This window comes from Pongo pygmaeus, chromosome 12 (genome assembly GCF_028885625.2).
Source record: "Pongo pygmaeus isolate AG05252 chromosome 12, NHGRI_mPonPyg2-v2.0_pri, whole genome shotgun sequence".
In the NCBI taxonomy this organism is placed as follows: domain Eukaryota; kingdom Metazoa; phylum Chordata; class Mammalia; order Primates; family Hominidae; genus Pongo; species Pongo pygmaeus.
Genome location: NC_072385.2, coordinates 105293676 through 105321400, shown reverse-complemented (window position 1 = coordinate 105321400; position 27725 = coordinate 105293676). Strand labels below are relative to the sequence as shown.

The window sequence follows — 27725 nt, the reverse complement described above, 5'->3', positions numbered from 1 at the left end:
TAATTTAAAAACATATAAGGAATAAGGCTGTTAAGTTAAATATGCAAAAAGACATACAGGTATCCAGAAAAGACAGGCAGAAACCAGGAGCTTTACAATTTTAAAATATTTTCTGTTATTATTCTAAAAATATTTAAATTATTGTCTAGGTTCTAGCATTATAATTAGTGTCAATTAGCTTAATTTTATAAAACACACACACCTGTAATCTCATGGTAGGCATCCAAATGCTGTGTTCCTTTGGGAGACCCACTTGTATAGGACTTCATGGTTTTCTTCCCTGCTTTGGGGCAGCCACTGGCTCCATTCAAAGCATAGATATGTTGGGATAAGAAAGGTTGTGTGTGGGTGCACATGTGGAGACATGCACTATGGGTTGTGCATAGGGGTAGCTAGACACACCCATTTCTCCCCCTCTAATTTCCCTCCTAGCCCACCTATAACTCACAGTTCTTTCCCTCACATGGTCCTGTATGGTGAGTCATTTCTAGCCTCCATCAAAAATCCCTTAGCTGGTTCTTCTTGGTCTGAAGCTTATCTCCCTGCACAATGAGTGTTGGGCACTGAATCTTTTCTCCTGTTGATTTAGAACTGGGGCAGTGACTTCCTGTGTACGGAGTGGAAGGCTTCCAATAGCGTTCCAACCTCTGGTGAGTGAAAACATCATCATCCCCTTGAATTAAGGGCCTTGCCGAATATCAGGTTGGGGGGAGACCCTGCAAACATACCCTGGAGCTTTAAGCAGGACTTGCTAATTCCCATGCAGTGCAGACCTAGATCCTGCCTGCTGCCACAGCTGGGCTTCCATGTGGAGGTGCACAGAGCTCTCCACTGAATGCTACTTCTTGTCTCCTTATAGTCCCAGTGGCAGTCCCTTAGGCCTCCCTGCCCAGTGAGGCAGGTAGAGTCAGGGATTGGGATTCTACCTGCCTGTGCTATATGACCCTGCAGCTGGAACTTTCCTGGACCACCCCAGTGTCAATCAGGCTCTTCTGAGGGTGGACGATAGCCATGAAACCCATTCCCTTCAGTGCCTTGGCTGGTCTGAATGAATGGAAGGGGCAAAACTGCTAAAGCCTTAAGCTGAAAATAAGTACAATGGGGAGCACTGGGACAGAGTTATAGACTTCTGGTAAAATGTGTACTTTGAGAGGTAGACACTCCCAGCCCCCACAACCACCTCTCTGCTTGTCTTGCCTAGTCCACCAGCTCCGACCAGCAGACATCAAAGTGGTGGCCGCCCTGGGTGACTCTCTGACTGTAAGTAGTGAGCCGTGAACCAGGATGGGCAGCTCAGAGTCCAGCCAGGCCCCGTGCAGAATCCCTTCTTCCCCAGCATTGGCTCTGCTTTCAGTGCTGAGCCCATGTTACTGAGGGCCTACCCACGTCAGGCACTGAAACACAGCCAGGAGATGTAGAATGCCCTGTCTCGCCACCTTCCCAGTTCTGCTCAAAGCCCCGTTGTCCATGAGGCCTCCCCTCAACTCCCCAGGGAGAAGCAATCCCCGCCTTCCCCACTGTTCACAGGCGTTTTGTTGGTATGTGATGGCACTCATTCAAGTCTGCCTGACTTCATCTGGGGACTCATCTCCATCTACCCAGAATCAGAGTGGCAGATCTTACACACACACTGCACCGTGCTCCCTAGTCCATTTAAGGACATGTGCTTTGGAGCAGAGGGAGCCCAGTTCCTCACACATAGCACAGTCTTGCTAAGTGAATTGTGTTCGCCAATTACTTAGCCATTGTTGTGTACACCAACATTCTATTAGCAATTCTAAGGGAAATGAGGTATGAAACACAGTCATAGCCCCCCAGCAACCTGTCTGGCTAGAAAAACAAGAAACGTACACAGAAAGAAATGCATAATCACATAGATGACATATAGGACTTGGATGTTTTATTTTTATTTTCTAACTTCTAAGTTCGGGGTGCATGTGCAGGTTTGTTACACAGGTAAACTTGTGGCACGGGGTTTGTTGCACAGATTATTTAATCATCCAGGTATTAAGCCTGGTACCCATGAGTTATGTTTCCTCATCCTCTCCCTCCTCCCACCCTCCACTGTCTGATAGGCCCCCGTGTGCGTTGTTCCCCTCCACGTAGAACTTTTAAAATAGGGTATTTATTTCGGTAGAAACAAACACCAGCCCCACATGTGTGTGAATGTGTTTCCATTTTTGCATGAACATGGAAAAAGATGTGGAAAGGCACATACTAGTCTGTTCACCACTAATGAGCGCTGGTGGTATTTTCATGTGGGTGAGGAGGCAGTGTGGAATCTGTGGCAAGGGGCAGGATTCTTAAGGTAGGGGTAGATTATTCATTTGTTTAAATATTTGTATCATTTCACATCTGTTACTTTTGTACATTTCAAGGGTTTTATTTATTTATTTATTTATTTAATTTTTTTAAGACAGGGCATTTAGAGAAGGCTTTATAGAGGAGATAGGAACTGATGAGGGTCTTAGAGAACGAATTTGGAAATGTAAGCTGCTGGAAAGGAGGGAGTTCAGCATTCTAGGAGGGGACGGGAGTGGGTGGTAATGGGGTAGACCAGCTCAAGGCCCTCAGGCTTCCAAAATAATGGCAGGTAATTAGCTTAGCCCTGAAGATTTGTGTGGACTGGGAAGGAGGCAGCAAACAAGAGGAAGGAAAGTAGAAACCAGATTATGGTGACCTCAGAAGATTGATGCGATTTGGCTTTAATCTTGAAGGTAAGGGAGACTTATTGAAGGGTCAGGGCTGGGGTTGGGGAACATGAAGAAAGAGGCATGTGCAGGAGTAACAGAAACTGGAGTCAGTTCGCTCAGGCAGGAGGTCAGAGTATTGCCAGTGGCAAGGAAGTGAGGGTCTCAATTAGGAACACGGCAAAGGGGACAAAAAGAAAGGGGCGGGTACTAGGGAGGGTGGAAAGGAGGAACCAACAGGGCTTGGTTACTGGTTGTAGGTAAAGAACTGGGGAGAAGAATGTATCGAGACCACTCCAAGTTTAAGGTGGCCTGGAGAAAAGCCGGTACTATTTTTAGAAAAGGCAAATCCAGGTCCTAGCTGCTACCCCAGGGCCAGAGGAGGCTGTCTCTTCCAATGCCCTCAGCCTATACCCCAGCCCAGCCCTGAACTTGCTTTTTGCTTTTTACAGACAGCAGTGGGAGCTCGACCAAACAACTCCAGTGACCTACCCACATCTTGGAGGGGACTCTCTTGGAGGTGAGGATGTTCTTGATGCGTGCTCTATTGATGATGCTCTCTCAGAGAGGTGTGAGTAGTGTGTTTCCCCTGTCACCCCTTCAGGGATGCAGTTGGGTCCCCAGGGCCCAGCGCTGAGACAGGAGACTCGATGATGCTTGCGTTACCCCTGAGGGTGATGGGAGAGATGCCCCAGCGGCCCAGGGGCCCAGAACCCGGTTCTGGTTCTGACTTATGCATATGTTGACACAGGGAGCAGCACGTTGGTGTGATTTTAACAAATATGCTTTCTCCTCCCCAGCATCGGAGGGGATGGGAACTTGGAGACTCACACCACGCTGCCCAGTAAGTAGCAGCCGGGAGAGGCACCATCACTGTGGCCATCCTCCCTGGGGCCAGGGCCTTCCTGCTGGAGGAGGGGAAGAGGAGGTTATCTGCAAGAAGGGAAGTCAGCCAGCCCTGAAAAGCCCCAGAACTCCTGTGTCCCACCCATGTCCCCACCGTGCATGCTCATCTCAGTTACTGTGAGGGTCCTGCAGGCTCTCACCTGTGCTCTCCTCCTCCTCCTCCTCTAGACATTCTGAAGAAGTTCAACCCTTACCTCCTTGGCTTCTCTACCAGCACCTGGAAGGGGACAGCAGGACTAAATGTGGCAGCGGAAGGGGCCAGAGCTAGGTGAGTAGATGCCGTACAGGAGGGCGAATGGAAGGCAAGGCTGAGACATCAGGGTGGGAAACCGGAGGAAAGGAGGGTGGTGTCCAGAAGCCTGGTCCCAGGGGCAATAGCAGCTGTGCAGGACTTTCTATGTGAATTATCTCCTGAGATCCTCACACCCTCGGACAGGGGCACTGAGGCTTATACGCTTTCCAGAACCACCAAGATTATCCAGCAAGTTATCAGAGGAGGCAGGATCAGACGTGCCTGAATCAGGAGCCTTTGCTCTGACCACTGTGCTATTACCGCCTCTCCAGGGCAGCAGGAGGCGCACATCTGCCCTGGAGCTGGGTGCTGTCCCTGCTGGCTCCAGCTCCACCTCCTGCCCAGCAGGTCAAACGTGCAGGGTGGCTCTCAGCACCTGAGAACTGAGTGCATGACCCGGGGGATAGCTGCCCTTTCTCTCTCCCCACCTCACTTCAGTCTTTGGCTCTGAAAAAGCTATATTCTGACACTAGGGAGTTAGATGTCAGGGCCCCCAAAACAGCATGGTGGCTGTTTGTTTTCACTGGGATTTCTGTTGTTGACAACAACTCAGATAATTAAAGCTGAAATGCCTGACCAGGCTCATTGATTTTCTGCATGGAGCGTGCTGGGTGTATGCTTTGTAGAAGGATCACTATGCTCCGATCACCAGGGAAACGACACTGGCTTGACTCACTCTGTTTACAGGGAATGTTCCTTTCAGAAGTGGTAACGTGGGCCCCATGCTCTGAGTCTCTAAGCCACAGGAAGCGATGTCAGTTCCTCAACGTCACGAGCAGGAAGAACTTATTTTTCCGCAAAAATTGGGCTTCATGAGGTCATTATAGCAACATCTAATTACTGTTATTATGATTGCTATCATCATTGTTATTATCATCATTTTATTGTTCTTGTACAGTACAGGCTTCATTTTCCAGGGGTTGATTTCTCACTCTGTTGACAATCAAGCCCCTTCTTCCTTTCTCACTTCACTTCTCTTATTGCCTTTTCTATTTTACCACTGCTCAGCCCCTCTGCCAGATGAAGTCAGTGGCCAGGGAAGTAGTTGAGAACATGTGGCTCCTTGTGGGTATCTCTGATGTCCAATGTTAGGGGAAAGGAAAGTAATCCATTGACTTAAGAAAGGAAGGTTGGATAATTGCTCTATAACTTTCCTTTATTTCTATTCTGTTATTAGCATAGATACAGATGAGTTCACCTAAAGAGAAACATACACACCATAGCAGAACACCTAATATCATAGGGTGTGGGGTCAGATCATTCGTGTCTACATTCCAGCTCCAAGACTTGCTAGCTGTGTGACCTTGGGCAAGTTGCCTAGCATCTCTGAGTCTTAGTTTCTTCAGCAATAAATAGGGATAATAATAGTACTCATCAGGGCTGTCATAAGAATTAAATGAGATACATTCCATGAAAAGAATGTAGTACCACACATAATACCCACCAAAAAAGCAGTACAGTACAAGTGTACCAAAAGTTTGCCATTTAATAATGGATCTTCAGTTTCAAAGTTTTTTTCGTCTAACTTTCCTTCCATCAATCAATAAGAATTCATTCAACACCTGCAAAAGACTGAACCCTAAGGTGGTTACTAAAAGATACAAAGGGCCAGGCATGGTGGCTCACACCTGTAATCCCAGCACATTGAGGGCCAAGGTGGGTGGATCACCTGAGGTCAGGAGTTCAAGACCAGCTCGGCCAACATGGTGAAACCCCGTCTCCACTAAAATCAAAAATTAGTTGGGTATGATGGTACATGCCTGTAATCCCAGCTACTCGGGAGGCTAAGGCAGGAGAATCACTTAAACCCAGGAAGTGGAGGCTGCAGTGAGCCAAGATCGTGCCATTGCACTCCAGCCTGGATGACAAGAATGAATCTCCATCTCCAAAAATAATAATAATTAAAAATAAAGACACAAAGGAATCAAAAGATGAACTCCCTGCCCACAAAGAGCTTGCACTCTAGGTAAGGAGGCTAAACAAATGGGAAATAACTTCCCGAAAAAGACAATGCTGGGTATGGCAACAATGCGGTGCTTCATCATGGAGTGCAATTAAGAGAACAGGAGAGCACACAGTATGAACTGCACTGTTTAAAGACAGATGCAGACCCAGAAGGGACCCCTGAAATCATCCAGTCCAACCTCTTCCTTTAAAAGATGGAAAAAGTCAATTCTAGCAAGATTCAGCAATTTGTACAAGCTCACACAGCAAGTCGGTAGCAGAGCTGAAAGTAGAACCACTGGTCCCTGGGGTAAAAAAGGAAATGCAAGATGTGTGGATCAGTGAGCCCAGAGGGGAGGCTCAAGGGAAAGCAGGACTTGGTCTGGGCCTGAAGGATGGGAAGAAGATGGCTAGGAAGAGGGGAAGAAGCGGCATTTGTAACTTCCCCTCCTACCCACGAGGGCTTATTGCCCATGGATTCTCTTACTCACATCTTGAACCTGTTAAAAGGTTAAAGGCACTTCTGTGGTCACCTTTGACCAGAAAAGTCTTTCTTTATAGCTTTCTGGTATACTCATCAATAGCAATAATGTATGGAATACAATCCTAGATCTGTAAATTCTCCTTAATGAGAAACAAGGGTAGGGATGGTACCATGTGTGTTTGGCCACATACCTAGCTTACCGTGGACACCCAAAGATTTTCAGTGGCCAGCTCGCACTGGTTGCTGCTTTTATGGCTTCTTCCATGGACGCTTTCATTGCCTATATCCCCTTTGCTGACCTAACTTCTCACAGACATTTCTTTAAACACAGCTTTATTGAGGTATAAATGACATGCAATAAACATCACATGTTAAAAGGATACAATCTGGCTGGGTGTGGTGGCTCACGCGTCTAATCCCAGCACTTTGGGAGGCCAAGGTAGGCGGATTGCCCAGGAGTTGGAGACCAGCCTGAGCAACATGGTGAAACCCTGTCTCTACCAAAAATACAAAAAATTAGCCGGGCATAGTGGCATGTACCTGTAGTCCCAGCTACTCGGAAGGCTGAGATGGGAGGATCACTTGAGCTCAGAGGCGTTGAGGCTGCAGTGAGCCATGATCACACCACTACACTCCAGCCTGGGCAACAGAGCAAGACCCTGTCTCGAAAAGGATACAATTTTTGTACCTGTGAAATCATCACCACAATCAAGATGAAAAACGTGTCCATCACCCACAGGAGTTTTCTCAGGCCCCTTGGTAATCTCTCTCTCCCTCCTGCTCCTTCCTGTCCCTACCTCACACCCCAGGCAACCACTAACCTTCTTTCCATCACAATAGATTAGTTTGCATTTTAAAAAATTTTATATAAATGGGATCAAAGAGTATGTACTTTTTATCTGACTTATTTAGCAAAATGATTTTGCGATGCATCCATGTTATTGGGTATACCAATAGTTCATCCCTTTTTATGGCTGAGTAGTGTTCCATTGGCATTCATATCGCTCATCCAGAACACCAAATGGCATTGTTTTATTTATGGCAGACATCAGGGGATGAAGGGAGAACTAATCCTGTCCATCCTGGTTTATTGGAGAGGGAGGAAAAAAAAAAGTGAGGAGATGGGGAATGGTGCGGAAATCTAAGTAACCACAGAAAAGAAAAACAAAAGGATTACAGGAGCAGAGAGCAAGGCTTAGAAGTAAAGGTTAGAGGAGTCATTAAGCCTGGAAAGGAGAAAACTGAGGGATAATTGAGAGCTGTGACTTTTCTCAAATATACAAAAGGTTATTTTTAAAACAGGCAACTGAAGAAGAAATGAACAGATTTGGCTGACAAAGAAAGAGCTTGAGGAAATATAAGGGGAATTCCCTGAGGGGAGGATTGACAGGATCCCAACCCGAGTGGCCGATGAGACTATTGGGTGGCAGGGGCTAGATCAATGTGGCTCCAGGGTCCATGGCAGCCCTGTGATTGTCACTAAGCTGAGATTTCTTGAGAATGGAATGAGCTTTGTACAGGTAACATCATTCTTCTTGAAACACCTCTCTTCCTAGGCCAGAATCCCATGTCTTGAGTCCTTGACCCTGAGCCAGCACTAACGGCCCTCTCTCCACCCCCTACCTAGGGACATGCCAGCCCAGGCCCGGGACCTGGTAGAGCGAATGAAAAACAGCCCCGTGAGTACAGGCCCCCAGGCCACCCCTGAAAGGTGCCCATCTCCTGCTGGCTGGGGAGGGGACAGCCCCATAAGGGTCCCTCTCACCACAGCACTTCCTGCTCTGGGCTGGCCAAAAGATCCCCGCAGAAGCAGACCTTACCAAGGAGGCGCCTGCTCTGGCCACACTCCTAGACGCAGGCTCTGGCACCCCTCACCCCAGGGCCGGCTGCGGGAGGGCAAGGTGGAACAGTGAGTTGGCTGAGGTGGTGGCCTTGGCCTCTGACAGCTTCCTGCTTTAACCAAGAGGTGGCTTCCCAGAGCCCTATTATGTAAATGCAAGGTTCTAAAAATAGGCTTCTCATTCCAATCCAGTTCTGCCTCCTTCCCCTCACCCTGCCCTCTGAAACCTCTCACTAGCACTTTTTTTTTTTTGCTGTTCAGTGTTTATGCCTAGGAATTCAGCTCCCGGTGGGATTCCTATTATGGCCAAGTGGAAAGCCAACTCCTTAGAGGGCCTCCCAGCCCCAGCCCCGCTTCTCAGTCCACACTGGGCTCTTCCTCCAGTCTCCTTTCCCCGACTCTAAGAACTCATCCCAGGGGCAACTCAGGGCCTTTGCTTCTAGCTGCATCCTTTGCCCGCAGCTCCCTGGAAGGCCTTCATTTGGGGGGATGTGGTAATCCCCTCGGCATTTAATGGGCCAAGGATATGTGGGACACATCCACATTCTACTTCTCCAGGTATACAACTTTCTTAAGATTTCAAGGGGAAAATAGCCCTCCCTTGTGTAAGCAGAACCCCGCCCCTCTCCACCCCCCACCGCCGAAAAAAAAAAATCCTGTCTGTGGAGCACCTTATCCCAGCACCAACTGAGGGCTGGGGAGCCCCAGTTTGTTGCTTTTCTTTTTTTTTTTTTTTTTTTAGACGGAGTCTCGCTCTGTCACCCAGGCTGGAGTGCAGTGGCGCAATCTCAGCTCACTGCAGCATCCGCCTCCCGGGTTCAAGTGATTCTCCTGCCTCAGCCTCCCAAGTAGCTGGGATTACAGGCATCTGCCACCAGGCCCAGCTAATTTTTGTATTTTTAGTGGAGACGGGGTTTCACCATGTTGGCCAGGCTGGTCTCGAACTCCTGACCTCAGGTGATCCACCTGCCTCAGCCTCCCGAAGTGCTGGGATTACAGGTATGAGCCACCGTGCCTGGCCCACTTTGCTGCTTTTCTCTGTTACAATATAAAGAAGACAAAAGTCACTTGGAGGGCGGTCGGGCTGGCCCAGTAGCAACATTTTCATGTGCCTCTCACCAAGGCCTCAACGCAGGATCTTCTGTCCCCTCAGGACATCAACCTGGAAAAAGACTGGAAGCTGGTCACACTCTTCATTGGGGGCAACGACTTGTGTCATTACTGTGAGAATCCGGTAGGCCCCCGACCAACCCCGTGGGGACCTGAGAAGGAAGTTGCTGACCTCTGGCAACATCCTTGCCCATCCATCCCTGGCCTGCCCCAAGCTCCTCGCTGATGGGAGCCACATTTGCCTGCTGCCCCAGGCCCTCCCTGGTTTACACATGCCGGGCGAGGCCCAGCCTTTTCTACTGCCTGAGTGGCCCCTGGAAGAGCAGGTACATTGGTTCCCCAATTCCAGAAGTAAGGTCTAGGTGGACCCACTGTAGGCACTGCTGAGGCGAGGCCTCTCTTATCCACACAAATATGACCTCTGGTACCAGATAGCAGACTAGCCACCCTCACCCCATCCCTGCCCTGTTTCATTTTGAGGAAGGGCAAAACAATGTTCTAGATGGGGTTGGATGGGCCATCACGAGTTAACCAAACCTCAGCGGTGGCCCTGGGAGCCCAAACCTGTTCCTGATGTTTCCATGGGGAAATATGTCCAGACTCACAAACTTCTGGAAGTTGTAACTTCCAAAAGTTTTTATTTTGGAATACATCTTGTTCTAAGTTGGGGACATTCTGTATTTTATTTGGCCGGGAAAAGGCAGCTGCCCAGCCTCAGAGGTTGTGGTCGAATGTTTGACAGTCAAAGATGGTGGAGGGGGGGGAAAAGGCATTTATCACTCCTTATGGCTCACAGAGGCCAACTACCAGAGGCTTGATGAGAAGTATCCTCCCACACACAGGAGTTGGTTTTCCAAACCTCTTCCCCTCAGTTCTCTCCCTGACCGCCCACACTCTAGAGGCAGAAGTGACCCTACCTCATAGGGATTTAAGTATTGCTGTGTCCTAGACTCCGGGGATACCTGGACCCCAGAGCTGCGTGGACACTGTGGATGCTGGCGTAGGGAAATGCCCTCTACTAGTCCCAGAATGTGTGTTCTTCATGGGAACAGTCGGGTTTATACTCCTGAGAGTGTAGTTTACTTGAAAGGGCTGGGATGCCACCACTAGGATTAACTCAGACTGTTTTAAAAAGAAGGAAAGGGGGAAAGGCAGAAACTCTGTGAGACACAAGGTCCCCCCTCCTCTATTTTAACTCTTCGGCGTGGATTGTCTATCTTCTGGTTCCTTTCCCCTTCTTCCCAACTCCCCAGTACCCCTTCTGGTAGCTGTGGGCGGGAACTCAGCGAACAGCACTTGTTCTGTGCCCATCAGTGTGCTGGAATTGAGTGCACGGTATCTCACCTGGCCTCAGCTCTTTGTCTCCAGAAAAACTAATGGGCTGCCTGACCTCTCCCCTCCTGCCTGAGTGGTGCTGCTTCGTGGGTGCCTCAACTCCCACTTCCTGCAGACATGCTTTCTTCCATGAGTATAAGAGCTTCAAGTCACCACCCACACCCCCACTGGTATCAGCCTGTGACACCTTCTAAGGAGCCCAGAGCCACATCTAAAAATATAGGCCCATCTCCCTCTGCTATAAAGCAAAGCCCTGAGATTCAGCCTGCAAGGACTTACTGAGCACCTACTATGTACCTCGTATGCATCACCCAGGATGCTGTGGGCACACCTCTAAATCAGCCTCCTACTGGGGAGATGGTTCAGAGGAAGAGAACCTTACACTGAGTCACAGGGGATAGAAGTTAGGGGCTCACAGGAGAGCAAAACATTTCAGGCAGTGGGACCAGCATGGACCAAAGCCCAAAGGAAAAAGGAAGTGTGGCCACCCAGGGCATGGCAAGGGGCTGGAGAAGGCTGAGGTCAAAGGAAGTGTGGCCACCCAGGGCACGACAAGGGGCTGGAGAAGGCTGAGGTCAGATGACGGATGGGACTGCCAAGAGCCAAGGCTGAAAAGTGGCAGGACCCAGCACTGGCAGAGTCCACTATTGGGTCTGAGATTATGTAGAGCAGGGTGGGGGTTGGGATTGTTCATTGTGTCTAGTAGGGGACAAGGGATGATTTCTTACAGAGACTCAGCAGCAACAAGAACTGGGCTGCTCAGTCTCACCAGGACCACCGAAGCCCCTCTGTACCCACTCAGTCATTAGCCCAGGCCCCAGAGCCCTCCTATGCTCTTGCCACTCTCTCAGAGCGGGCACCAGGGGCTAAAGAGAGTACCCTTTTTTCCTTACAGGAGGCCCACTTGGCCACGGAGTATGTTCAGCACATCGAACAGGCCCTGGACATCCTCTCTGAGGAGGTAGGAGAGGGGTTGCGTGTTCCTGGGTCCCACCAGCTGCCTCCCTGGGATACATCTAGGCAGGCTGTGTTCAGTGAGATGCTCACTGAGCAGAGACCTGCCATGAGTGGGCACCTGGATGGCAGGGAGGGAGGTGGCTGTCAAGCTCCTCTGCAGGGAAAATTCTCACTTGGCCAGAGACAGGGTTGCGTGGTAGCAATGAGCTTGCCTCTGAACCAGCTGGCCCAGGTTTGCACCCAGCACTGTGGCTTCGGGCAAGTGACTTCTCTGTGTCTCAGTTTCTCAACCTATAAAGCGGGGCCACTCAAGAAGATTCCGTGAGATAGTACAAGTCGTATCCCCTCTCTGGGCCTCAGTTTCTTCATTGGTAAAACTGGGGGGAGTGGGAATTGGATTGTAGATGACCCCCAGGTTCCTCCCAGCAGTAGCCAGTGCCCTAACGAAGCCACCCTCCACTCCCTGCAGCTCCCAAGGGCTTTCGTCAACTTGGTGGAGGTCATGGAACTGGCCAGCCTGTACCAGGGCCAAGGCGGGAAATGTGCCATGCTGGCAGCTCAGTAAGTGGACAGGTCACTGTCCCAAGGCAAGGGCACCTGGGGTGAGGAGGGCTTGCAGGTGCCAAAGGAGGAGACCAGCTGAGGCAGAGCCAGGCAGGCCTGCCAGAGGTTAGACATGGCTCAGGGGCTTGGACAACATCAGGAAGTACCTCTACATTTGTGAATGCCTACTGTATGCAAGGTGCCTCATTTCTCTGGACCCCCTTTTTGCTTTTCTGTAAAAGGAGACAGACCAAATGATCCTTAAGGCTCCCTGACATTGTCAGTGATTGCCAAGGCAAACCTTGGCACGCTACTCCCTGTTGAGAAGCAGCATGGGGCCATGAGCTTTCAAGGCTGCTACATCCAGCCTTGACTGTTCTGCCATTTAGGAGCTGTGGGACCTTGAACAAACCACATAATCTCTATGAGCCTCTATGCTCCTCATCTGTAAAGTGGGGGTGATGACACCTTCCCTGCAAGGTAGATGTGAGGTCAAGAGGAAACAAGGTACTTGGCCTACTGAGAGCAGGGTCTTAGGAAATAGCTCTTATTCCATCCTTGATGGGGCCTGTCCTTGAAAGCTGGGCTTGGAGGCAAGGCGCTGATGGGCAAGACAAGCACTCCTGTCAGGGGCTGGAAGTCATTAAAGCTCTTGAACCCTGGTAGGAAGTTGCCATGTTCTGAGGGCAGAGGGCCTCCCACAGCTTGAGTGATCATTGCTATGAGAGAGGAGGTTCTCCAGGGAGCTGAGGAGTCCTACACCTGAGCTCAAATGGATTTGCTGCAAAGGTGACCAGCTGGTTCCCATTCTTGCAGGGAACGCTGCTCTCTTGCAGGGAACGGCTCCTCCAGAGTCTGTCTGTATCGTGTTCCGTGTTGTCAGGGTTGCTTCCAGCCGGTTGGCCCTCCCCAGCTTTCCCACAGACTTCCCACACTGGAGCCCCGAGGGAGGGTCCTAAGCAGTTGCAGGAAGAGCTGAGAGGCCCCAGGAACTTGAGGAGCAATTCCAAACCCAGGGACAGAGCCATCATGGCTGGTTGCCTAAACTCCAGTCTCCTGTCTACCCAGTCCTGCTCTGGAGAAATCCCAGGGACCACAGGCTCGGGAAGGAGGAAGGGGAATAGGCGTTCTGTCCACAGGAAGGTCCAGGCGCCAGGGGCCACCTCTCCCTCTTTCTCTATGAACAAGCATCCTCTGGACCTCAGGGCTCCTGAGTTAGCATTCTGTAACCTGGGTCCAAGAGTCAGCCAAAGGTGTATCTTGGGGATACTTGTGTGTCACCCCCTGCCCTAGGTAAGGCAGCACAGGCTGCAGGCCCCTGGGGTAGTGGCCTGCTCTGTGTGTCAGAGCCAGCCTCCCAGGAGGACAGAGCCACAGTGCCCCAGGGAGCCTCAATACAAGACTCCCTGTCTCACAGGAACAACTGCACTTGCCTCAGACACTCGCAAAGCTCCCTGGAGAAGCAAGAACTGAAGAAAGTGAACTGGAACCTCCAGGTAAGCCCTGCAGCCCTTCTCTTACTGACCCAGTTGGGGTGCCCCCTGTACTCCAAGGACTCGAAAATTGAATGCTCAGCAGGATATGGCCAAGAGCAAGCCACTCCCTAAAAGCAGATCGCAGCCCCTGAAATACTTATCCCTGCAAACTGAACACCAAGGCCGGGGAAGGGAGTGAGAGACCCCAAAGTGGAAGCTGAGAAAATCCCCTCCTCCCAGCAGGTAGGCAGCAAGAGACTCCCGGAGTAGACTCCTTGCGGTAGGGCCCATTCCCCACCCAGAACCATGTGTAATAATTACTACTCACTTCCTCCCCTCCCTTCATTAAAAACAAAAGGCTTAGGCCCGGCACAATGGCTCACGTCTGGTGTCCCAGCTACTCAGGAGGCTGAGATGGGAGGACAGCTTGAGCCCAGGAGTTGGAGGCTGCCGTTAGCTATGATCATGCTGTTGTACTCTGCCTAGACAACAGCGTGAGACCCTATCTCAAAAAAAAAAAAGAAAGAAAAAGGCTTAGCCCTGCCCTATTTACCTCTACCTGAAATTCTCCTTGCCTTCTCTCTGCCCCCTTCCATCTCCCCACCTCCACTCCTGCTTATGTCTCTGCCTCTATTGTTCCCTCTCTGGCCCAGGTAGCATTTCCATTCTGCAAACTGACCCCCCTTCATTCACAAGGCAAGTCTGCTTCCCTCCTCTAAGGAGCTTCCCCTGCCTGAACTTCACCCGCGGACATCTCCCCATATCACATTCAGTCTGTACTTGATGGGCCCTAAAAGCCCCAAAGGGTTCTCATGTTTTCACATCTTGGTTCATTTTCCCAGATGGATGATAAACTCCTTGAAGATAAGTACATCTAGTCTGTTCCTTTTACATTCCATGCCTGGGTACTTAAATCCAGCCACCATGGACTCTTCCTCCCGCAAGGGAGCTGGTGTTGAGATGCTCACCATCTGACCTGCAGCCCCATGTTGTAATTGACCTCTTCATGCAGTGAGAGGAGGGGAGGCCTTTGGCCTAGGCAATGTGGTCAGTGGCTCAGATCCAGCCTTTCAGGCAGAGGCTTTGGAATGGGACTGGGTGGAGCTGTGCAGATAGGGAGCTTCTCCCACCAGGAGCCACTGGGTTCAACTCATCTCTGATCCTGAGAACCAGCATAGGGCTTTGAATTGTCCGTGCCCATGAATGGGTGGAGAATAAAAGCAGGTTTGCATCCCACTAGAGTCGCCCCTTAAAGTCACTGTCCTTTAGGGTGAGTTGACTCCCATCACAACCAATCCAAGGCAGCAGGACTGGACCCTGTCTGTGCAGCCTTGCCAGGAGGGTTGAGTAGCTTCTCTCTCCATCCCCAGAATGGCATCTCCAGTTTCTCCTACTGGCACCAATACACACAGCGTGAGGACTTTGCAGTTGTGGTGCAGCCTTTCTTCCAAAACACACTCACCCCACTGAACGAGGTGAGCTGCGGGTATTTTAGGGAGGCTCACATATGGGGGCCTTATCACAGACGACGGATGTATTTCCTTCTCTAAGTGGGCATTTTTTTTTTAACCATCTCTCTCCAAGAGGGCTCCTGAGGGTGGCTTTTTCCACATTACCTCCTTTTTGTGGGGGCTGGGCTGTGATTGGAACTCAGATGTACTTGGAAAGGAAATCAATAGTGACTAAGCTCCCAGGCCTGGCCCCGATGTTTTCTGGATTGGGATAGAATGAAAAGCTTCCTAAAAATGTTACTCTTTTCAACTCTTAGGATAGGGGTGCTGAAAGAAAAGGGAGAGACCATGGGTGGGTCCAATTCATGTCTGTTTAAAAAGAAAATTCCGGCCAGGTGCAGTGGCTCACGCCTGTAATCTCAGCCTTTGGGAGGCCAAGGTGGTTGAATCACGAGGTTAGGAGTTTGAGACCAGTCTGGCCAACATGATGAAACCCCGTTTCTACTAAAAATACAAAAAGTTAGTTGGGCGTGGTGGCAGGCACCTGTAATCCCAGGTACTCGGGAGGCAGAAGTTGCAGTGAGCTGAGATTGTGCCACTGCACTCCAGCCTGGCTGACAGTGTGAAACTCCGTCTCAAGAAAAAAAGAAAATTCCAAATTCTGGGAGTTTTTCCATCAGTATCTGAGCCAGTTGGCAGGAAAGTTGAAAGAATGAAAGGAGACATGCCCAGGGCACCTGCTGGGAGAGGGAGCAGGGCTCAGGTAGCAGAGCCCTTTCCCAGGATGATAACCTCCTTGCCTTTGGTTGCAGAGAGGGGACACTGACCTCACCTTCTTCTCTGAGGACTGTTTTCACTTCTCAGACCGTGGGCATGCCGAGATGGCCATCGCACTCTGGAACAACATGGTGAGCAGCCAAGGGCCTGGTGGGCCTTGTCAAGCGGGAATCCAAGGATATTGACTCTCCGTCTCACAATGGCAAACCTACTGGAGACATGGCTCCTTTCTCCCCAAAGCCCAAAATGGCAGCACACCTTATTGGTCCTGATAGATTAATTCCAAAGGGAAAATACCCTATATTTATCCAACACCCTTTGAAAGTTATACAAACACACACACACACACACACACACACACACAACTTTATTCTTTGTTCCTTCAGCAATGCCCAGGTACTGCGAGGGCATCCCTTTGTAATCAGATAGGTTGGCTGGATGAAAATACCAACTTCTACCTCTTACTGTGTGACCTTGGGCAAACGATCTCTCCGGCCACCTGTAGCAACATCTATAAAACAGTGAAAACAAGACAGGTCTCAGAAAATGCATTGAGATCATGTGTACATGGCACCCAGCACAATAGTTATCACTCAGCAAATGTCAGCACCATCAGCCTTCCAAGCACTCCGGGCTCAACTCATACCCAACTCATTTCTTTAAACATCGAAAAGTGGAGATCCACACAGCCTGTTTTCCCAAGCTGATACCTATTCCAGTCCTTTCTGTTGGGGAGAAGGGACCTTATGAAATGAACATACAGTCCAGGGGTCTTTCAGGGACACCTGGCTGGTGCTTCCACTCTGCCTTCTGTGGCTGGCCACCAACAACTGAACGGTTTCTGCACAGCACTTGACCTGTCACCCCCAACAACTGGATCCTCTTGCACGGAGCAAATGAAATGCCTTCCCAACCCAATGGTTTCTTTTAATCCAGGCTCAGTGGGTAACACAATCCCCACCCCAACCTGTATGTTCCCTTCTTTGTCCTATGACAACTAAACAAGCTACATTCCAGCTCCTTTTATCACAGTTTCAGGCCCATAGTGTCTCTGCCTACCACCGCTGTGCAAACATTCCCACCCCTGTCAGCTCATCCAGTATGTCCAGCATCTCACTCAGCTGACTCACAATATTGACTTTCTCCTTAGCTATATCATCTCTTCCTCTCTAACAACCTCTTCTTTTAAGAACAGCATGTAAACTGGCTTTATCCTTGGCCTAGTTAATGACAGACTCAGCTAATGTCGACTTCCATTGTCAGGGGGTTTTCCTGCTGTGGACATCACGTACCTGCCCACTCCAAGAACTTCTGTTGTACTCTTTCAGCCCAAGACTCTGGATTGTAACCAAAATATCTTTGAGTTTGCCCCACAATTTTTAGATCAGTTTATATGGTATAATTCCTGTTTCTTTTGTGGATTTTGTTTTGAAGGCAGTTGTCCTTCAGTGGCTGAATCATGTGACTTTATTCCTTTGTAAAAATCCTCCCAAAGAAAGGGTACCTATTCCCTGTTCCTTTTCCCCTGAGACCTCAGGGGAATCCACAGATGCCCTTGGCCCTTCCTTCCCAGTTTTTTCATCAAGGTATGGCCTTCCTACCAGGTGGCACTCCAAGTCTGCTTAAATCTGGGACCCTCCAGGAATCTCCTGGGGCTGGATAGCCATAGTGACAGCTGGAACATGAAGAAGAGTCCATTGGTTTCTTTTCTTGTGAATTAACAATGTAGCTCTGGCTAGGCACAGTGGCTCATGCCTGTAATCCCAGCACTTTGGGAGGCCGAGGCAGGTGGATCGCTGGAGCCCAGGAATTAAACACCAACCTGGGCAACACAGGGGAGATCCTGTCTCTACAAAAACAATCAAAATATTAGCCAGGTGTGGTGGTGCATGCCTGTAGTCCCAGCTGCTCAGAAGGCTGACGTGAGAAGATCAGTTGAGCATGGGAGGTCAAGGCTGCAGTGAGCCGAGATGGCACCACTGCACTCCAGCCTGGGCAATAGACCGAGACCCTATCTCGAAAAAAAAAAAAAAATCTATGTAGCTCTGGCCTTCTCTTCCAAAGCAGTTCAGTAGCTCTTCCCATTCACTCAGGTAAGAGGCCTTTATTTCATAAAGATAAGTGGGAGGAGTTTAGATATGAAAACAAAATGTAAACACTGCACTGGAGCTATTGTGGAAACAAAACAAGACTGTCCATGGTTCCCCAGCCATTATTATCTCAGCCATACCCCGAATTTCAAAATAACAAAAACAAAACTAAAGCCATCCAGGGGTTTCTTATCCTAGGCTCTATAATTTGGGGAAATAATTATACAGTCTAATGTTTTCATCGAAAGCCAATCTTAGACATAAAGCTGTAGCATCATGCCAACTTTTCAGATCGGCTTCTGGCTGGAATTTCACCCCTGGAGTAACAAAAAATAAATAATAGACCATTAGAGCTGGAACAGACTGAGAGGTCATCTAGCCAGAACATTCTGTAACTAAAGCATAGAGACATGAAGCAGTTTGCCCAACATAACACAGACTGTTCATGGCACAAGGGGGATTAGAGCACAGGTTTTTCTAGTCCTTTCCTGGTGACCTGGCCACGCCACCACCCTCCCCACTGCTCCCAACCTGATAAGCACATATATACCCGGTGAATTCATGTCTCACAGTTAGAGTCCTGTGACATAGTGTCTGCAGGCTTTGGCTGATGTTCCCAGGGTTCCCTACTAGGAAACAAAAAGCACCTTAAACTATTTCATCTCCCACCCCTCCTCTCACGTCCTGCTCGAGACTTTTGCAAAGGCAAAGCCAGAAGCTCCAGCAGCACCAGGGGATGTTTTCCTCTTCCTCTGCCTTCTTTTGTCTTATCTCAAGAGTTTCTCTTTCCTGAGGCCTAGTCCTCTACTGCTGCCTGCACCCTCTTCTGTGGAAATCCTGCTCTCAGCCAGTGTTTGTATCTCCCCAGGTGCTGGGTGACAGCTCCAGCCTTCTAACTGACATCCCTGTCTTCAGACTTAGAGCTCTTAGAATCGCGACTCTCAGCTCTGGCTGCATATTAGAATCATTCAGGGACATGTCTGTATGTATGTATGACAGAGTCTCACTCTGTTGCCCAGGTTGGAGAGCAATGGCGCAATCTCAGCTCACTGCAACCTCCGTCTCCTGGATTCAAGTGATTCTCCTGCCTCAGTCTCCCAAGTAGCTGGGATTACAGGTGCATGCCACCGTACCCAGCTAATTTTTGTATTTTTAGTAGAGACAAGGTTTCACCATGTTGGCCAGGCTGGTCTTTAACTCGTGACCTCAGGAGATCCACCCACCTCGGCCTCCCAAAGTGCTGGGATTATAGGTGTGAGCCACAATGCTGGGCCATCCAGGGACTTTTAAAACAATTAGTGCCTACAGCCACTTTGGAAAATTCTTTGGTATATTTAATAATGCTGAACACATGTATTTCCTGTGATCCAAGGATTTCACTCCTAGGTATATCCCCAAAAGAAAGGTATACGTGTGTCCACCAAAAGATACACACAAGAATATTCACAGCAGCACTATTTATAAACAGCCCCAAACTAGAAACTCCCCAAATGTCCACTGACAGTAGGATGGATGAATCAACTGTGGCACATTCATACTAAGGAATACCATACAGGTTTGACCGCATCTGCAGCTTTAAAAAAAAATCAAGCAGGGTGATGTGACACAGAGTAATGGCCGGGAAGAGGGAAGCCTCACTGAAGGCTTGAACAAACTTCAACAACATCCAACAATATCTATAAAGTTCAAAAGCAAGCAGCTTGGCATATGGGGTTAGAAGTCAGCGTGATGGTGTAGAGACTTACTGGAGGATGAATAGTCCTGGAAGAAGGTGGAAAGGGGCTTCTGAGGACTGTAATAGTCTATTTGCCTGACTAGATGCTGGTATGTTCATTTTATCAAAACTTATCTGTTGCTCACTTACGATTTGTACTAGTTTCTATGTGTATGCTAGCTTCAATTAAAAGTTTACTTGAGGCCCGGTGCAGTGGTTCACACCTGTAATCCCAGCACTTTGGGAGGCTGAGGCAGGCAGATCATCTGAGGTCAGGAGTTCAAGACCAACCTAGCCAACATGGTGAAACCCCATCTCTACTAAAAATACAAAATTAGCCAAGCGTGCTGGCACACACCCATAATTCCAGCTACTTGGGAGGCTGAGACAGGAAAATCGCTTGAACCCAGGAGGCGGGGGTTGCAGTGAGCCAAGATCACATCATTGCACTCCAGCCTGGGTGACAAGAGAAAAACTCTGTCTCAAATTAAAAAAAAAAAAAAAAAGTTTACTTGAAAAACAATATCAGTGCCTGACCGGGCTTATCCCCAGAGATTCTGACTTAATTGGTCTGGAGTGCGAGCTGGATTCAGTACTTTGTGAAAACTCCTGAGATTATTTTAATGTGCAGGGTTTATGAACCACTGCCTTAGATCTGGTCCCCACAGAGAAATCAAGTAATCTGTATAAAAGAAAACCTGACCCAGTCACTCCCCTGCTTTCAAACTTCCAAAGCCTCCCACCTCTGAAGGAGGCAGGCCAGGCCCCATAGCACAGCACACTAGGCCTCTGGGGCTTGGCCTGGTTCACCTGATTAACCTCTCTGGCTACCATTTCCACCAGCATCTGCCTCGCATGTTGCAGTCTGGTGACTCCAGCAGCGTCCTGCACCACCCATGGTGTTCCACACCTCTGCTCACTCTTGCTCTCCTCCTTCTCCTGGATTGCCCTTCTCACCTCCTTGCCTACTCCACCACTCAACTGAGGTGCCACCTCCTGTGGGAAGCTACCTCTGAATCTCCAGGACAGGCCAGTGGCCCACCCAGGTCCATCACACCCTGCCCAGTCCTGTCATTTGCTACGTGGTTGGTAGCCACAGCGCCTGGCTTAGGAAAGATTGGTTCTAGGAAAAACAATTTCATTCCCTGTGGCCAGCTCCAAGCCTTCCCCCACCAAGCTTCTCCATTCAGGTCTCTGTGACTTTAAATAATTCATCCATCCATCCAACAAGTATTTACTGAGCACTGCTATGTGCTAGGTACTGCTCTAGGTGCTGAGGACTCAGCAGTGAAAAAAAGATGACTCCTGGTCTCATGGGACATACAGTATAGTAGGGAAAAGACAGATAATCAACAAGGTACTTTCCGACCACATCTGTGTCTTAAGAAAAAGTCAAGCAGAGTGATGTGATACAGAGTAATGGTGGGGGAGAGGGAGGCCTCCCTGAAGAAGTGACAGTGAATTGAGAAGCGCATGTCAAGAGGTTGCCAGGCAGAGGAAATAGGACCCACATGGGCCTAGAGTCAGGAATGAGCTTGAAGTGTCTGAGGAACTTAAAGGCCAATGTGACCAGAGGGAAGTGAACAAGGTCAAAGAGTTGGGCAGGGGCCAGGTCCCTAGATGCTTCTAAGCAGGAGAGTGATATGCTCTGGCTTACCCCTGGGTCCGTGTACCCTGGACTGGAAGAAAGCAAGGGTGGACCTGGAAAGACCACTAGGAGGCTGCTGGTGATGGGTGAGAGAGGAAGGGGGCTGAGACTAGGGTCAGGGCAGAGGAGGAGAGAAGCTGTCGTGGGCTGGCGGATGCATGATGGGGAAGAGGAACAAAGGATGACTTTTTGGTTTGGGGTCTAAGAAACTGGGTGGATGGTTGAGCAGGTAGAGAAAAATCAGCGTGGGAGGAAAAAAAATCAAGACTTCTGTTTTGGACATGGTGTGAACTGCCTTCCAGACATCCACATAGAGGTATCGGGATACAGAAGTCTGGAACTCACAGAGGAAGTCAAGGCTGGAGATTGAAAAAAAAAAAAAAAGTGGGGTTATTAGCATAGAGGGCCAATATGGTGCAACCCTGTCTCTACTGAAAATACAAAAATTATCCAGGCGTGGTGGCATGCACCTGTAATCCCAGCTACTCAGGAAGGCTGAGGCAGGAGAATTGCTTGAACCCAGAGATGGGGCAGAGGTTGCAGTAAGCTGAGATCGTGCCATTGCACTCCAGCCTGGGTGACAGGGCAAGATTCTGTCTTTAAAAAAAAAAAAAAAAAAGCCACTACAGGATCAACTAAGAGCTCCTAGAGAAAGAAAAGGTAGAAAAGAGTGTAAGGCCAACTACCCAGTCCTGGGCATTCATTCCTGCTTTCAACTCCAGTGAGAGACGAGAAGGAGTGTGTGGAGGTAGACGGGAAATGAGAACAATGCTGTGTCCAGAGAGCCAAAAGAAGTCAGTGTTTCAAGAGAGAGAGAGCTGTCAACTTTGATGAATGCTCCTGAGAAGCCAAGAAAGATGAAGACAAAAAAAAAAAAAGACCTTTGGCTCTGCCCATATGGAGATCATTGGTGGCCAGGGCCAGAGCTTCCATCCAGCGATGGAGACTGCAGACTGGCTGGAGTGAGCAGCAGAGAGAAGGAGAGGTTAGGAAGTGCTGCCAGCACCTATAGACAGCTCTTTCCAGAAGTTATGAGAAGTAACAGCCACGGTCACCGGAGGGGACATGGATCAAAGAAAGGGCAGGTGAAGGGGGGGAGATGTCGGAGCAGGTTGTGTACTGACAAGAAGGAACCAGTAGAAAGGGAGAAATTGACGTACTCATCAAACCCTTGTAATCACGATCATCTTCTGTGTGAATTAGTTCTGGGTTCCTGGAATAGCATCGAGAATCAGCCGCCCTGACCTTTAGCATTTATTCTGTCACTGTTACGATAGGCTTGAGTCTCCTCAGTTCTTAAGAAAGTGGAAATAATACTACCTTATGTATGTAAGCCACCCCAATCACATGTGCTTTCATGCCATCTTCTCATTTGATGCTCACAACAAACCAAGGTGTCAGGACAGGATGTCATGCCTGTCCCTAACCTCAGAGAAGTAGCCAGCCCAGCACTGCACAGCTCGTTACCAGCAGAGCCTGGATCCCAGCCATCTGCCCATCATGCTCAGTCTAGTCACCCTGGCATCTCTCCCAGGAACAGAACTGCCCTCCCTCCTCCAATTGTGTTACTAAGGAGCAGGTGTAAAAGGCCTTCAGACAACAGAAAGTGCGATGATGGGCCAGGTGTGGTCATGAGCTCAGATAGTGGACTTTCACCCCCCTCCCTGGCAATACCCTGCGGTCAGGAGCAGGCAGATTACACAAAGAGTGGAGGCTAGATGTTCCAAACAGACTCTGAATAGGTGACAGTGCCAGGGCCTCATTCTGCTCAGTGCTGGCCACAAGTTGGGCCTGGCTACTGGCTAAAAGATGCTGGGGAGGGGAATACAGCAGCTCCCAGCTCATCCTCAGAGGGTCCTGGGATCAAAGGTATTTACACCCAGGGATATTTCAGATAAATCTTTTCATCGATGTGGAAAACATACAAAGTGGCACAAGTGAGAAACTCCGATTTCCTAAGGTTGACAAGTCAAGTGCAGTAATGATGTCATGGTAACCCATATGTTTCCAAAGATTCCTGAGGTTGACTAGCCCCATGCACTTTGAGAAATTGGTAAATAGGATTGTCATTGTTTTATAAAATTGAAAACACAGTGTCTTGCAATCACAGCCACTCACAAAGGAAGCCAGAGATGGTCCCAGCCCCTCCACAGACTTCCTGTGGACTCAGGACCGGTGGTCTCTCCTGGGCCTTGCTGTACCCGGCAAATCCAGCGGCACGGACTCAGGGTCCTGCCCTGCTGACAGATGCTGCCTAGTCCTTCTGTGCGTCATAAGTCAGCTCCCGCTCAGCCCCAGGTTGCTGGGTGTCTGCTGTGGGCCAAAAGCCAGCCACTTTGCTGGTTTCTATCCCCCACCCACTTCCCGAGGGAGGGGCTCTGGTGTGAGACACCCCCTCAGAGAGGAAAGTGTCTCCCAGCTTTGGAGAGAATCAACGTGTCCTTTCTCTCTCTCCAGCTGGAACCAGTGGGCCGCAAGACTACCTCCAACAACTTCACCCACAGCCGAGCCAAACTCAAGTGCCCCTCTCCTGTGAGTAAACATCCTGCCTGCCCCAGGTAGAACAGATGCCTGGGGTGGGGGTTGTCCTGTCCCCTGGAAGCACAGAGGAGTCCCTGGGGAGGCTCCCTCAAATGTGGCTTCACTCACTGCCATCTTCTCAAATCCTACCTGTCCCCAATGCCATGCAAACTTCTCAGTGTGTGGGCAGCCATGGAGTGAGTGAGGGGAGAGAACATTCAACAACTCCAACTGAAGTGAGGACAGTCACTCAGGGAGGCAGATGAGCACTGGCGGGTGTCTCGGGTTACCCATTCCTTCCGAAAGCTCTGATGTATCCTCAGTCTTAAAAGTGCATCAAGGCTAGGCGTGGTGGCTCACGCCTATAATCCCAGCACTTTGGGAGGCCGAGGCGGGCAGATCACCTGAGGTCTGGAGTACAAGACCAGCCTGGCCAACATAGTGAAACCCTGTCTCTACTAAAAATATAAAAGTTAGCCGGGCATGGTGGCGGATGCCTGTAATCCCCGCTACTCGGGAGGCTGAGGCAGGAGAATCACTTGACCCCGGGAGGCAGAGGTTGCAGTGAGCTGAGATCGTGCCACTGCACTCCAGACTGAGTGACAGAGTGAGACTGTCTCAAAAATAAAGTGCATCAAGCAGCTGTCCCATGCCAGGCAGTATACTAGGATCTGGGGATCGGGAGGCAAAGATAAAATAGACTCAGTGTCTGTTCCTGGAGCCTGCAATGGTCTTCCTCCCTCGCCACACCCACTGCCCTCGCCTGACCCACCATCGAAGCCTATGACTTGTCTCCCCAGCTCTCTTCTCCCTCTTCTCCATCCACCCTACACTTGCTGCCAGACACAGATAGACCTTCCTGGAAATAACTTGCCCCATCAAGGCTGCTTGAAATCCTTGCCTGATCCCTACTGCCCATTGACCAGAGTCCGGAGGAAGGGTCACCTCCCTCCATTATACACACACTGCACTCTTGGCCGGTGGATCCATCTCCCAGGAAGCCCCACGACTGCCCGCATCCAGGCCTTTCCTTTTGCCATCTGCTTCTGGAGTTTCATCTTCCATCTGCTATGAGAACATCCACCTCCCTCCAGGCCCAGATGTTGCCTTCGCGAAGCGACGGTTTCACCTTCTCTTGCCTACCATTCCTGTCTCCAGACACTCACCCGTGTGGGTCTCCTTTTCTATGTGTAGCTCTCATAAGACACTGACCCAGTCTCCTTTATGGTGTGATTGTTTCTGCACGTCTCACCTTCCTCCTGGGCCACAAGAAAAGATGTCACATCTTAACCCTCCGGTCTCATCACAGCTTCCAGCAAGGGGGCTCAACACAGCAGGTGCCCAATTCACATTCACTGAGAGAAAGGAGAGTGGAGAGGGGTGTAGGAAGGCAAGGATGCACACGATCTACCCACATGCCTCCCCTCCCGACCCTTCTGATTTGCGGATCTTTCATCTACTACAAAACCAGCTGTCCTTCCATGCTGCCCTTCCCTGATTTCTGCCTACTCCTGGGATGGGAGAATGGGGACACTTGTGTCCACGAGGAAGCAGAGGTGGGAGTTCTACAGGCCCCCCAGGGCTCTCTGCCATTGGTCACCTATCAGTTCCCAATCTTTCAAAATCAGGTTTGACGGCCAAGGAAACGCTGGTGAGAAACCAAAAGAAGGTTCTAGCTGGGTGTTGACCTCTTTAGAGGCCCATCGTGCTAAAGAGGGTTTGGGCACAACCTAAGTGAGGGAGCTTTACAAAAGGGAAGCAGAGGTGAAAACGTGCAGGGTTATCACAGCGTCTCAGGAATGGGGACTAGGCAAGTCTTGGCTTGGTTATGGATGGTTCACGGAGATCCTTTCCGCTGACCCCTGCTCCTCCTCCACAGGAGAGCCCTTACCTCTACACCCTGCGGAATAGCCGACTGCTCCCAGACCAGGCTGAAGAAGCCCCCGAGGTGCTCTACTGGGCTGTGCCAGTGGCGGCGGGAGTCGGCCTTGTGGTGGGCGTCATCGGGACAGTGGTCTGGAGGTGCAGGAGAGGTGGCCGGAGGGAAGATCCTCCAATGAACCTGCGCACTGTGGCCCTCTAGGCCCGGGGGTGGGTCCTCACCCTAAACTCCCTATAGCCACTCTCCTCACTGCCCTCCGCCCCAGCCACTCACGGCCACCAAGACATGCGCTTCACTGCCTGGTGCCACAGGAAGCCCAGGGGACAGTCACAACTTCTCGGGGCCTGGGCTTCTTCCAGGCCTATGCTCCTGGAATGGATACATTTAAATAAAGTCCAAAGCTGTTTTATTCCTTGGTTTGCCTGCGTGAAGCACTCATCTTCCAGCTCTTGTGCAGCCCAGGTGTGGGAGCTGCCGCTTTTCGTGGCCTGCCTCAGGCAGGGCTGCCCAAGCCACGGCCAACCAGAGCCCAAACTGCCTGCCTCCAGGAGCATATCCTCAAGTCACCAAACCCACTATTTCAAAGGCAGAAAAAATGCTGGTCACCAGGTGGTGGCTGGAATTTTGGAGCTGGCTGGCTGCCATTCAGTCCAATCCAACGCATACCTATTAAGCAACTGTTTTGTATCCAGGACAATGAGGAGCACTGCGGTGCCTCCTAGGCTGTGCATGTCACAGCCTGGCCGAGAGGTCAAACTCCTTCAACAACCAAGAAGCCACGTGATGATGTGTAACTACTAGGGCATCAGTAGGTAAATGTGTCTGATTGTTTTAAAGAATAGAAAGGGTTCTTCGGGGAAAGTTTCTCGGGGGAGAGCAACCTTCACATGTCATTTTGGGAAAAGGAAAAAAAAAATGATTGGGACACAAATACCTCCTATATTCTCAACCTGATTTTCTCAAGATTCTAAATTTAGGAAAAAATTCCTATTTCTATATGCCCAGGTTTCTGAGAGAAAGCTAGAGAGAGTCTGAAAATATAGGCTGCATTCACTGAGCCCCTGCTAGGGGCGAGGCCCCGCGCTGGAGGCCTTCCACAGATGGTCTCTTTTATTCTGCACAAAAGCCCAGGGTGGGGGTAAAGGGAAAATCTTTGAAAATAGAAGTGATGGTTGCACAACATCGTGAATGTACTAAAGGCCGCAAATTGTTCCATTTAAAATGATTAATTGTGTATCATGTGAATTTCACTTCAATAAAAAAGAATCCAGGGAGGTAGACATCATCTGCATTTTAAACCTCTCTCAGATCCTGAAGTCCGGGATGATAAAGAGCCTGAGTCAGAATCCCGGATGCAACACTGAAATGTTGTGCCCTGAAGCTGCCTTCGCCAGCCTGAGCCCAGTTTCTCAGGCTCTGCATCTGTAAAAATTGGAATAAGAGTACACATTTTCTTATCTCACGGTGCTGTTGAAAAATAAGGAACTGTGTGTGAACCTCTAACTCTAAAATGCTGCACAACTGAAAATGGCCTTTTTCCTCAGTGAAGAGTTGGGATAAGGCCCAGACTGTTGGGGAAGATGTGAGACCCAGAGATGTGAGTTTGGGGAAATGGGGTAGTAACATATGAGTGGAGACTGCCCGCCTTCCTCTCAGGGAGGTTCATCATCTTATCTCTTTCTGGCACAACAGAGAATCCGGAGGACCTATACCCAGTTCCGTGTTCTTCTGGGCTTCAGTGTCTGTTTCTATATAATGGGAACAGCATGCATTCCCCTACTTTTTCCTATAGACTGGAAAACATGGTGACCAAGTCACACATCCCAGTTTATGCTCCCGGCTTAAGACAGTGTAACGACAAAGGTAACCCTTACCCTCCTGGTTTGAGACAGTGTAACAGAGGTAATCCTTACGCTCCTGGTTTGAGACAGTATAAACGACAAAGGTAACATAGGAAGTCAAGGAGTTCGCTTCACTGCCCCTCCCTCCACCCCACCCCTTTTTTTTCCTGCAAGTTTCTATTCTTCCAGCAGCTCCTACCTCAAAGCAGCACGGATTCACAACCAC

At 49.7% G+C, this 27725-nt stretch overlaps 1 protein-coding gene across 1 annotated transcript in view; it reads left to right on the top strand.

Annotated features, from left to right (window-relative positions):
- PLB1 (phospholipase B1) overlaps window positions 1-26552 on the top strand; it is a 119144-nt gene extending 92592 nt beyond the window's left edge. Inside the window, exons 42-55 of the mRNA XM_054476049.2 lie at window positions 590-650; window positions 1202-1260; window positions 3143-3210; window positions 3491-3534; window positions 3765-3864; window positions 7944-7995; window positions 9310-9390; window positions 11497-11562; window positions 12028-12119; window positions 13519-13597; window positions 14947-15051; window positions 15840-15935; window positions 23714-23788; window positions 25656-26552. Of these exons, the coding sequence (XP_054332024.1) occupies window positions 590-650; window positions 1202-1260; window positions 3143-3210; window positions 3491-3534; window positions 3765-3864; window positions 7944-7995; window positions 9310-9390; window positions 11497-11562; window positions 12028-12119; window positions 13519-13597; window positions 14947-15051; window positions 15840-15935; window positions 23714-23788; window positions 25656-25859 (1182 nt within the window). The 3' untranslated portion in view covers window positions 25860-26552. The remainder of the gene's footprint in view (window positions 1-589; window positions 651-1201; window positions 1261-3142; window positions 3211-3490; window positions 3535-3764; window positions 3865-7943; window positions 7996-9309; window positions 9391-11496; window positions 11563-12027; window positions 12120-13518; window positions 13598-14946; window positions 15052-15839; window positions 15936-23713; window positions 23789-25655) is intronic.
- The last annotated feature ends 1173 nt before the right edge of the window (window positions 26553-27725 follow it).